Raw genomic sequence first — 12,867 nt, forward strand, 5'->3', positions numbered from 1 at the left:
CCCCCTCCTCTCACTTAAGCTTAGATATGAATAAATTACATTTATATAAAAAAATCACGAACAACATTTCGAGTGACCCTCTTTGGAACGATATAACCTGCTTTACTATCAACAAGAGAAATATATTTACATTAGTTTTAGTATGTTACACATAAAAACCAACAAATAAATAAAGATGGAATAAATAGAAGGTTTGATTTGTAATAGGCCTCATCAAGATAAGTGAGGTTGCAGTATTTATATGCCACAACATCACCAGTCAAATTTTAGAGTCCCGGTGTTGACGGACAGGAACTATTGTTCATCACAAAATATGCTCTCCTTGATTTGTGTGTTCTTTACGTTGGCAGTGTTATCAATCTTATAAGTCTCTCTCAGATATTACACTCCAAGTGTCTTCATTTTTTGTGGCCGGCATAGATATGATTGGACACAAATCTGGCGATATTCGTCAACCTATGTTATCTCCCAGCTCTATTGCTTACACGAAAGTAGTATGCAGTATTTTCGATAGAGGGCTTACTACACGCACATGTAACAGCGTTGATGTATCTGTATGTCGGATCTACTCCACGGTTGCAATCTGGCAACTCCACCGTCTTGTACTCGTACGTAGCGTAGTGGCAAACAGAGTGTGATGACTTTTTGAATGGTGGACCTAAAGTTGGAACCTGGGAATAAAATGAAAACTAAAAATTAATTTATGTGTTAAAAACAATCAATCAAATTTTACACACAAAAAATACAATTGTTGCATTTCTTTGCATATAACACTGTATATGTATAAAGCCAAAGTTAATACAACGAATGACAAAGTGCAGACATTTAGACAAACACAATCTTGATATTGACGTAGTACTTTAAAGAGAACTGTCTGTGTTTGTATTCTTTTAAGTGATGTTATTGAAAGATGGTACGAACTTTGGACAAACATTCCATATATGTACCAGCCTTCAATGGTCAATATTATGTAAATAGTGAAAAATTCCATTCATCATGTTCATTACACAGATGGTGTAATACGTTATTGATCCGATTGGTCAGAACTTAGAATTGCTTTGTTAGAAGAAACCCATACCACAAATCCGTGCAATGTACTTAGTAAGGCATGATGAAATGCCCCCCTCCCCCGGAAAAAAAATAGCGGAGATGTTGGGCACGCATAAAAATGGCGACGTTGTTCATTTTAGCGGGATGGTCATTCTGGATTCTCACCATTATTTTTAACCGTGCGTAAGGGAAGGTTATATATAAGGGATGAACAGTCTGTGTGTGTGTGTGTGTGTGTGTGTGTGTGTGTGTGTGTGTGTGTGTGTGTGTGTGTGTGTGTATGTGTGTGTGCGCGCGCGCGTGCGTGTGCTTGTGTCTGTGTCTGTCAGTGTCATCATTTTCTCGCTCAATTGAAACGAAAGTTGTGCACATCTTTCTTAGTGTAATAGCTTGAACAGATTAGGTAAAAACTTTTATTAATGATCTATTTGCATAATTAATGGTTTTCGGTAATTAGCCTATATCTTAAGAATGCGCACTTCAAATTCAATATAATTTGGTGCATACATTGATGGTAGCAAAGTGCATGTGTCATATATAGTCTGATAATATAGCTTGTAGTTTTAAAGACTCATTTGCATAATTAATGTTGTCAGTAATTAGGCTATATCCTACTAGTAAGAATGCTCCCTTCAAATTGAATATAATTTGGTCCATACTTCAAACGTAACAAAGGTCACCCATCCTGCAAAGCTTGTTGATGTAGCTTTCTGTTTTAAAGAGTCATTTGCATTACTAATGATATTGAGTAATTAGGCTATACATGAAGAGTGTAAACTTCAAGTTCTATATAATTAGGTACATACATTCATGATACCGGGGTGCACATGTCTCATAAAGCTTATTGATATAACTCTTAGTTTTAATGAGTCGTTTGCATAATTAACGACTTTCAGTAATTAGGCTATCTCTTTAAAATGCACTCTTCAAATTCAATAAAATTTGGTACATTCTTCACACAAAACTAATTGTATATGTTCTGTTGCATTCCAACAATTATTGTATGTAGAAACGAAACTTCAAAAGACTTTGCCCTTACAGAAGGCATTCAGTTTAAATCTTTGCCCTTACAGAAGGCATTCGGTTTAAATCTTTGCCCTTACAGAAGGCATTCAGTTTAAATCTTTGCCCTTACGGAAGGCATTCAGTTTAAATCTTTGCCCTTACAGAAGGCATTCAGTTTAAATCTTTGCCCTTACAGAAGGCATTCGGTTTAAATCTTTGCCCTTACAGAAGGCATTCGGTTTAAATCTTTGCCCTTACAGAAGGCATTCAGTTTAAATCTTTGCCCTTACGGAAGGCATTCAGTTTAAATCTTTGCCCTTACAGAAGGCATTCGGTTTAAATCTTTGCCCTTACAGAAGGCATTCGGTTTAAATCTTTGCCCTTACAGAAGGCATTCGGTTTAAATCTTTGCCCTTACAGAAGGCATTCGGTTTAAATCTTTGCCCTTACAGAAGGCATTCAGTTTAAATCTTTGCCCTTACGGAAGGCATTCAGTTTAAATCTTTGCCCTTACGGAAGGCATTCAGTTAAACCTTTGCCCTGACAGAAGGCATTCAGTTTAAATCTTTGCCCTTGTGAAAGACATTCAGTTAAATCTTTGCCCTTACAGAAGTCATTCAGTTTAAAACTGGTTATATTTTTATTTAATGGTTTAACTAATAAAAGGAGAAAATAAAAATATACAAAAACTGTCACAGACCAAAGATACAAATGGATCAGAATTACAGGAAGCTAATATAGAATATCTCTCCATTGCCTGCATTGGAACTTAACATAGACACTTTCATTGTTCCAACAGTGTCAATAGAATCATAAACATATTTACTCATAAGTTCACCAAAAGACAGAACAGAACAAGCTTTTAATCCAAGACATAGCCCCCCCCCCCCACTTGTGTTATTGCGCAAATTTGAATGGTGTCTTTAGGTACAAAACTTTATGATTTATTGACCAATTTGCTGTTTGACCTTGAATATGAATTGTTACCGTATAATTACACGTATAAAATGAAAATATGTGTAGCCTTTAGGGGGCTACGAAAATTCTTGACTCACAGTACATTTTTGGAGGAGGGTATGCCATTTTTGAGAGCACGAAGGGAAGCTGCGAATTTTTTTCTTTCTCATCTCATCTTTCTCACCCCCGCAACAACTTCTGCTTGTCCCCTTACTATAATGGTACATCCCAACCCATGCATGTTGCTAAAGTACACCCCAAAACTATGCATGTAGCTATACGCACAAATCTATGTATGTGGCTATATATAGTACACCCCAACCATTGCATGTAGCTATAGTATATCCCAACTTATGTATGTGGCTAAAGTACTGCCAACCGTCGCATGTAGCTAGAGTAAATCCAAACCTATGCATGCAGCTATAGTACACCCTAGCCCATGCATATGGTTATAGTACATGTGTATACCTCAACACGTGACATGGCCATGCATGTAGCTACAAGTACACCCCAACCGTTGCATGTGGCTATAGTACACACCAACCCATGAATGTGGCTAAAGTACGCCAACCCATTCATTTAGCTATAGTACACCCCAACCCGTGCATGTAGCTATAGTACACCCCAACCCATGCATGTAGCTAGCGTACACCCCAACCCATGCATGAAGCTAGAATGCATCCCAACCCATGCATACAGCTAGAGTACACCCCAACCCATGCATGTAGCTAGAGTACACCACAACCCGTGCATGTAGCTAGAGTACACCCAACCCATTCATGAAGCTAGAATGCATCCCAATCAAATGCACTTAGATAGAGTACACTCCAATCTTTACATGTAGCTAGAGTAAATCCCAACGAATACACATGGCGGCTAGAGTATACCCCCAAACTTTAGATGTGGCTAGAGTACACCCCAAGCTTATCCCTACATGTGGCTACTACAGTACACCCCAACCAATGCATGCAGTGATACTACACTTCAAACAATTCACTTGGTCATTGCAGTACACCCCATTCCATGAAAGTAGCAAGACGACAAAAACTGTCTCACCAATTATACCAAGCTTTATTTTATTGATTATTTTCCACAATTTTTAAGCTGTATTGGTAATAAATACTCTACCACTAACCTCTCCAAGAATGTTGTCGCGTATGATGGTTGTACATTCAACACTTCCATTGAAAGAAAGTTTAAGGGCTAAGATACATGTATTTGCATCGAGTTTCAATTACTTCGCATATTGTTATTTTTTGAGTGTCCATGCCAAATATTGAAGCATTAAATATTTAATGGCAATCCTTGTTTTTAAAAGCGGTTGCAAATTATTATGAAATTAGGGAGTGTGGTGCAGAGATTCAATTTTGCCACAAAATCGGATTTATTCTACGAAGAACATCAAATAGATACATAAGTACATGATGTTCTATATCGAAATGTTGATCGTCTCAAAATTAGTTTGTCTTGATGTCCATCAATGATTACCCGCAATGTCTATGTTCCAATCCTTTGTACAATTTCTGGCATTTCTGACCTAATCTTTACTTGCTTGTGCCAATCTCTGTCTCTGCACATTATCCTAAACCGATGCTATTAGATTCTAGTGTGGTTTGAATGGGTTTTCTAGAAATTTGTTTATAATTGATTAGGCTAATTTGCATAATTATTCATTTCTACCTTACAGTTCATATTATTGTAACACGTGGTTCAATTTAGTGTCAAATGCAGCGGTATTAGAGTCAAATGACCACTGAATTAATGTTGGACCATCAAATTCAATTTGCAATTGCTCACGTGGAACATATTATTTACTTTTCATTTTATTGTACACATAAGCATGTCTTTGTCTAGTCTAGTCCCTCTACCTCCACTCACCATGTTTAGAGACCACGTTGACATCCAGATATAGTCTTTGACATTTATTGGACAAGATTAGAATAGGAACATCCTCTGTTCATTTTTTGCGCGTCAAGTGAGTCTTTCCTGAAGAATCTGATCAATTAATAATCCATCCAATAGGCAAATAACCAGGAGAGAAATCTAGGAATAGCTAATCCATTATATTGATAACGGAATGTACCAATCAATCAATCGAGCAATTGATTATTTAACCGATCCATCAACTAACCAACCTAACCTTGCACAGAAATCTACTACCGACATATTTAAACCACTCGGAGTTTATCGTAGCCCAGAGAATTGGTTATCTGATTCGACATATTGGTTTATCAGATGTTTTGGTGAATAACGAACGTCACAGTGTCAAGCCTACCTGATAAACAAATCTCTCTGCTCGGCTTATTGATGTAGTTCGGACATAGTTTCTCATGTAGTGGATATTTAGCCAAGGGAAATTAACAGCATTGGACGGAATCCGTGCTGTTAACTGCAGGACACATTTTTATGTCACCACGGGCAGGCTATACAATAAAAGGTGGGCTGCATGACACCCATGCCTGCTCCAGGATAATCATTTTATTTTTGTTTTTTAATAAAATACTTTAGGACAAATCAGAACCGAAAACTGTTGCTATCAGCGGCATGCTTACTTCACAACGTTTCGTTACAACTTTACTATACAACATGACGGCAAAGCCTGTAAGCAGAGAATAAGGGTGGGTAAAACTCGGCAATATAGTCATACCAGTCGTGTGTTACTGGTTGTACATAGCTAATATCCACTAGCTTTGTTTTTTGTCGTCGCAAGCTCTTGGTTATACACTCGTACCAGTCTGCTAATTGTAAACCCTAATATATATATTTTATATAATTTTATTGACAGTATAAATGCATCAAATTTAAGAAAAAAAAACAGACAATGGGAAAATTATAATAGGGGATACACTGCACGAAATTTATGTTGACTACAAATTTTAAGCCACACCGTCTTCTTTCCATTTAGAAATAATGACACCGGATAAAGCAATGCCAGTCAGCGCCCCCGGGCTTTTATCAATTAAATTTTCTATTTGTCTACTTTCACACAAACAGAATTATTTCATTTCGCATCGATTCCCTTTTCATCATATTATTAGCTTTGTATTCGTTATTACCGGCTCAGCTTACAGTGGAAAATGTTGACAAAAATAGAACCATATTCGCTATTGTAATACTACTGGAGGGATATGGAGTAGCTGCCAATCATCGCATTAAAGATAAAAATTAAAACATACATATTGCAAACATGGTTTTATTAGCTAGGATTCCACTAATCACTGAAAGTTATAAGGGAATGAATATTTTGAAATATTGATGGCACGATACAGTAGGAGAAGGTGATATATGAATTATAAAGCCGTGAAGTGGATTTCTATAATGATTTCCTGTTTTAAAAAAAATAAAGTTTGGAGTGGCATTGTAAAATTGTTGCCCTTCCTAGGACACTATATGTGTTGTACAGAACCATTTGCAAATGTTCTAAATATTGACCGTGGTCATAGCCCAGTGACTGTGTAAGGCAATATATCCCCTCATCATAGATACTAGGTTCCGTTTTACAAAAAAACACCACATTAAGTGTACATCTAGAACTGTGGGTATTGTTCTCCCAACATTTTACAAACAGGAAAAGACAAACGTAGAGTTTTTTTGTCCTTCGTTGCCATAAGAGTAACATGAACGAATTCTTCGCAAGGTAAATCATCTAGAGGGACAAGGTACTCTCTAATACAAAAACAATTTTACCCTTCTCACCTCAAGTGTCAAAAGTTGACTATAAAACTATGAGACGATCAGAAAGTACAATAATATGTTACACAAATGTTTGGCACTACAGGGAATCTACAGAACTACTGAGATGGCGTAGAAGTCGATGACATCGTGAGGTTTTGGGGGCACGATGAAACATCGTCTGCCAGTGACATTTACAAGCGTCGTAAATTATTAACATATATACTGCAACTACGCGGTGTGTCCCTGTACACCTCTGAAAATTACTTTGGTCGTCGTTACAGAATCATCCACTTTTTTTAAATCCCATGTTTACTCGGTGCTTCTCCATGGCGAATGAAGTCGACAGTGACAGATAAAAACATATAATATGACAGAACGTGTATGTACCATCGATCGCTGTTGCCAAATGTATGAAATATTTGGGCCAATTTCTGGTAATTATCTGATCACGTCTTTTCCCTCGTGGACCTAAACTGACAGTGGACCTATATTTAGATATATTACTAGGTATAAAATATCATTAGATGTCTTATCGTTCAATATAATTAGATTTGATGGTGTTATTCACACAACCATTGTATATGCGAGCAGTCGACAGATGCGTCTGGCAGCTGTCCCCACCTTTTGTTTAAAGAAAGAGGAGAAAAATGAGGATAGAAGCTATGATGATATTAAAGCAATGACACATGTAGATACCACAATCTATGTCAGAAATGAAAAATATGGACACAAAATAACACGAAATATTTCGGCGGGAAAAGTAATAGACCGGAACAGACGATATATTCTACTCACCTCCATGGTCTCACACATTCCATAACAGCCTGATACATAAATAACATGAGGACGACAGCCTTCTTTCATCGCGGTGTGTTTCATATTTGTGTGCTTGTAACATTGTAAAGGATCATATCCAGCCGTTAACACGGACAAAAGTAGCAGCCAGCTGAGAAGGAAAGCCACGGCACGGCGACAAAATGCTAGGACCATTATTCTCACTCCTAGAAGAAGACAGATATAGTATGGAAATGGAAGTGAAATTTATATTTATATTTCGATCATAATAGGATTGATACTGTTGACGTGTACAGGGTCTTAACATACTCGTATGTAACACAATAGGGCGTCTTCGGGGAAGTTCGAAGATATGATATTCATCAAAATCAGTGACCTTTTGTGACGTAGGAAGTAGATTTCTAATGTAGCAATTTTCAATAAAGATTACAAGTAGAATTCAATTGGTGATTACAAACGGCAGCTGTTTGAAGACGATGATGATGATAATAATAATATCGATATTGACACTTCTGTTGCTGGGATAGGCAGTCGACTGATTGAACACGTTTACGCACGTACGCACGCGCTATCTATTTGCGTCATTTTTTGACCAAAATTGACGTCATTTTCGGAAGAGAAAGTTGTCTTTTTTTAATGATAATAATGATGTTAATTTTTATGTAACGCATTCTCAAAGTGCTCAAAGCGCTTTACAATCATTACCCCTGGCACGGATCTATAGTAACACAACAGTCCTTTATACTTGCTCAACTCCCTGGGGAGCATACAATCCATTGCAGCCTTTATAAGCGAATAGGACTAAGGATTTCACATTGTAACCATTTTTTTATTTTTTTATTTTTTTAATACTTTTTTTCTCATTATTTGTGGCTAAGTCGACATGGGTTATCAAATTCTATTATTTGAACTGTTATGTAACGGATAAATGAATCTCAAGATTAATTCGCTCATTATTTTTCGAAAGGCTGTCAAGTTTGTAACATCATGCCGATGTTACACAATATGTTAAAGTTCAACTTAAAAGCAAGCAGTGATTTCCGAATCAGCAAACTTTTCGTAATTGTCACGTGCGTATTATTCAATGTTTGGAGTTATTTAGTTTGTCAGTTTCCACAGCAACAAATCTCTTTCTCTGGGATACCAAGTTGAAGTTGTGGAATGTGCTTCTATTTTTAAAACGACGATTATGTCGAGTCAACACAACCCGATTACTAGCAGTTTATTTTTACAACTTGTGACGTAGCAGAGGACGTATAGCTAGCGAGGCTACCTGTTGATTCGACACGGTGTTTCTCTAATATGGTCATCTCTTTCGTTCTCTTTGATATGCCGGTCTTATACTAGAGACTCGTTAACTTTACGACGGCCGTAAAATCTGAAATATTTATCAGATAGTCACTTCTTCCATTTTAGTACTAGAACAGACGGTCCACATGTACATGATGTACGGAGGGGGTGTCATACATGTCGTCATTTTCACGCCAAAGTTAAGTGGGTGGCATACTAACGATGCATACTTGCGTAAATAAAGACGCTAATTATATCGTGGGTTGATGTAAAATTGAAGAGTCCTGTGAGATTATGAAGCGAAAACGATCAACATGTACGATAAACCATAGACCCTACACATTGTGTTTTTGTGTCTTACTTCAAATAGCGCATATTGAATGTAAGCTGAACTCGATGGGTTTTAGATTAACTTTATGTCACACTTCAAAGGAAAAGTTTTAACTGTCACAATTTTCCAACATGACAAGTGAAGTTATGTTTACTCATCAAATCATTATGTGTTATGTGTTAAAAGGCAAGAGTTCATTTGAAAGTAATTTTTACTAGATTTTAAGGCGGTAAATGGTAAAGCACCTTTGTATATCTAGGATTTGTTCACACGTACCAACAATTCTCGTTACAATTTACGTAACGACTGTAGTCAAAATCTTGTTGTACCTCGACCATATAATATAGTAAATGACAGACCGCTTACCATTTGTGGACCAAAGCTATTGAACTCAATTCCTAGAGAACTAAGGCTGATCGCTGACATTGAACTTTTTAAAGGTGAACTAAAAACTCATCTTTTCAAACAACGTTATAAACTGCATTGATGCATTACATGTGCGGTTTTACTAAGTTGTCATTTTAGCCATGTTGTAACCAGTTTCTTGTTTTTAGCTCACTCTTTGCTTGATTGTTTCAACGCTTTAGAAAATAAATACACCTTTAACTTTAAACTTTATGTGTTGAATGTGTGTATTGTAACCTGCGATCGCTAAATCGCTAAATCGATGATTGGTTTGTAATTTATGTGAGTCATTGTGACTATATGAGTAAAGTTTCCCCTCAAAACAATGTGAAATCACGGACCACGCAGCATAAGGCGATAGGCATCTCGGTATCGGTATTGTCCTGTTTTTACATGAGAATATGCTAAATGTCTCTAGAACATTTTAAGGGTGTTAGGTTCATATTTTAGAAGATTACTAACCATTATGTGTTTAAGAAGGAAACACATATCGAATCATCTCGTTTCACACACCGAGTTGCACGTACGCAAAATGCCGTTACGTAATTAATAAAGTCACGTGACCTTTAAGATAGTTTGTAGCATGTTATATCTTGCCCGTGTATAAATCGATATCGCCACTAACCCAGTTAATGTCAAAATTGATAAATTTTACTCGTCTTAGCCAGAAATGAACATAGTGATATGGAGATAAGGAAATTGACCTAAACGGTCACCAGTTACTGTATTGATGAAATAAGGTTGTTATTTCGTTTATTTGATAAGATGTAGTTGAACTTTGAACTGCGGATCAATTACTACATGTTAGAGCAAACACGGATAATGTATGTGAAATGTACATTAACTATTGCAACACTTCACAGAATGTAACTAAGACATAGGAAAATGTGACATCGTGAAAGAATATTCGTATATTCCTACTCGCCCAGCCCGCGTACTTTACAATTATTACATCCTTTGATAGCTCACCGTCGTCTTATCTAAGACAGGTGTGGTCGAAAGGTATTAGTTGTACAGGTGAAAATACCATTTAGACGAAAAGTAAGCTAGTTTCCCCGCAAACAGTAATAACTGGATAGCAACCGAAGGAAAAAAAACTCGGTATTTTTTGTGTTCATATCTTACCTTACTAGCACCCCGGAAAACAGGCATTAATGATATACACACACTAGTACTGTCTCTCGTCTTCGTTATCTTCTCCAAGAATGCTGTAGTAATTAATCTATATGATAGAAAGTCGATTCAAGGTTGGTGGGATTTCCTACACGTGTCAACGTCCCTTGGTACTCTGTTGACCCGGCCAATAGTCAACAGTGTAAGTCACTTACAACATACATTGTTTGCAAAGTGGGTTAGTCCACTTAGTGCGTGGGATATTTCAGCCACAGATACAAATTGATGTGCGGCTATAAAATAAAGATGTTTAATTGGCGTGCTGTCTTCAGACGTTTAATCTGATTTAAGATTAGATCGGATAAATAAATCCTAAGAAATTACATCCAGATCGGTGCTTTCTGTGACGTCATAGAAGGTTTGTAACTTTATCTCTGAGAGTTAAAGTGAATATGTTCAAGGACCAATGATCGCGTGCCGGAACAAATGTTTGCACGCGAGCGCAACTTGTTTAGAGCGTTGCCATGGCTCCTTTCTTTGGAGAAACGCGCTAGAATCGGAAGTTGTGAAACCAAAGCATCGGATGCTGACTGTTTTCCGGACGGCTTGATTTTAATGACAAACACTACCTTGTGTATTGTGTATTACGTACATTTGTTTATTATACAAGGGTGACGTCACATTTCTCTAAAATGCATCCGGAGATAACCATACATTCATCTCAAACTTCAGACACCCTGAACTTCAAACATAAGGAGTGCCTGTGCACACAATAGTATTGACGTTGACCGAGACGCAGCGAATGATTCATGAATATAACAAAACAGAAACCATCACGATGACTCGTCACATTGAACTCAAAACTTTCTAGTTTCGTTTGTACTTTAGTCAAACTCAGGTGGGATTAGGTGAGAAATTTGGCAACCACACTGAATCTACTCAGGTTCGTTTTCATTATTAGACAAACAGAAGATTAATGGCTGTGTATTAGTCATCGCTACTTTACGGACAATAATTTTGTTAACGGTGGTTTATCTTTTATGTCTGAATAATGCAATAACACTCGGCGGGTACCACTGATAGGATACACACACTGCACATCATTTATCTTCGTAATACGTATCGGTTGTGACAGTTACTGTTCAATATCAATTTAATAACGAACCGATGAGTTTCAGCACGTTTACCAGTTGACTTGAGGTTCATGTTAAGTATTTCATTTCAAACACGTGGCTTCAATCAAAGTTCCTTTATTAGCAGAAGAACAATCAAGTCACCTCAAATTACCCTCGCGCTCTTATTAGAATCGTATAGTGTTTTATATGCCAAGCATACTTTACCATATGTTGTCTTGTCTTCAATTTCTTTTTATTACACATCGACTTTAAAAGTGTAAGAGAAAAAAAATAAATGGCGTTTAATTTTTACGATTAGTACGATGCGAGGGTGGGACGGGGGGGGGGGTTAATGAAAATTATTTAATGCCAACATTTAATGAAAAATAATAGATTAGAAGACGCAGTTATTAAAGACTGCTGTCTTGTGATAAGAATATATACAGGTAGTCGGTAAAATCAAGGTGATCTCTAGCGCTGAAAAGGAAAGGTTAAATATATATAAAAACGCTAACATGACAGATCAAACACTGTTTGGAGCGAAACATCACGAAGCTAATGAAAAATAACTGCTATCGATTAACAAGACATGACAAAGAATGAAATGTTAGGGAGGGGGGAGGGGGGTCGTGGTAAACTAATTGACAAAGCCATAATTGTGACGATGAAAATGTAAAGGATATAAAACTAGGGTCATTTCAACTTGATCAATATGTGTACAGGGCTGTTTGATAACACGACACGTTCTGGATGTTCACTATTTATCGACGGTGGTTAGTGCGAGGCTTTCAGATTGAACAGTAGGGGGGGGGGGGGTGGGATTGGTTATTACTCCTCGCATAAACGACAATATTAATCTTGCAAGAAATAAAAGACGATATAGTTGACTGGTCATCAATTATTTTTGATGTCAGACTTCCGGAAAAGATTCATCTTTGTTTACTCTCCACGACTAACGGGTTTGTAGGATCGATCCGATACGTTTAACCCCGTCTTTGTGACGTCATCATGAAGAAAAACAGTCAATACGTACACGTCAGGTCATGTATTTAATGCAGAAACGATAATCTGTCCGTCAATCCGGCAAACAAGCTATACAGTTCTGGTCTCGGTGGAATGCAACAAAAAATT

The 12,867-nt window shown here is 37.1% G+C and overlaps 1 protein-coding gene across 1 annotated transcript; it reads right to left on the reverse strand.

The window, feature by feature from the left end:
- Positions 1-234: 234 nt before the first annotated feature.
- On the reverse strand, positions 235-7,677 carry LOC144453730 (glycoprotein hormone beta-5-like). The gene is made up of 2 exons (XM_078145071.1): positions 7,483-7,677; positions 235-671 (listed from the first exon to the last, which is right to left on the reverse strand). The coding sequence occupies exons 1-2, from the start codon at positions 7,675-7,677 to the stop codon at positions 462-464; spliced, it is 405 nt and encodes a 134-aa protein (XP_078001197.1). The 3' UTR covers positions 235-461.
- Between the last annotated feature and the right edge of the window lie 5,190 nt (positions 7,678-12,867).

This window comes from Glandiceps talaboti, chromosome 2 (assembly GCF_964340395.1).
Source record: "Glandiceps talaboti chromosome 2, keGlaTala1.1, whole genome shotgun sequence".
Classification (NCBI taxonomy): Eukaryota; Metazoa; Hemichordata; class Enteropneusta; family Spengelidae; genus Glandiceps; species Glandiceps talaboti.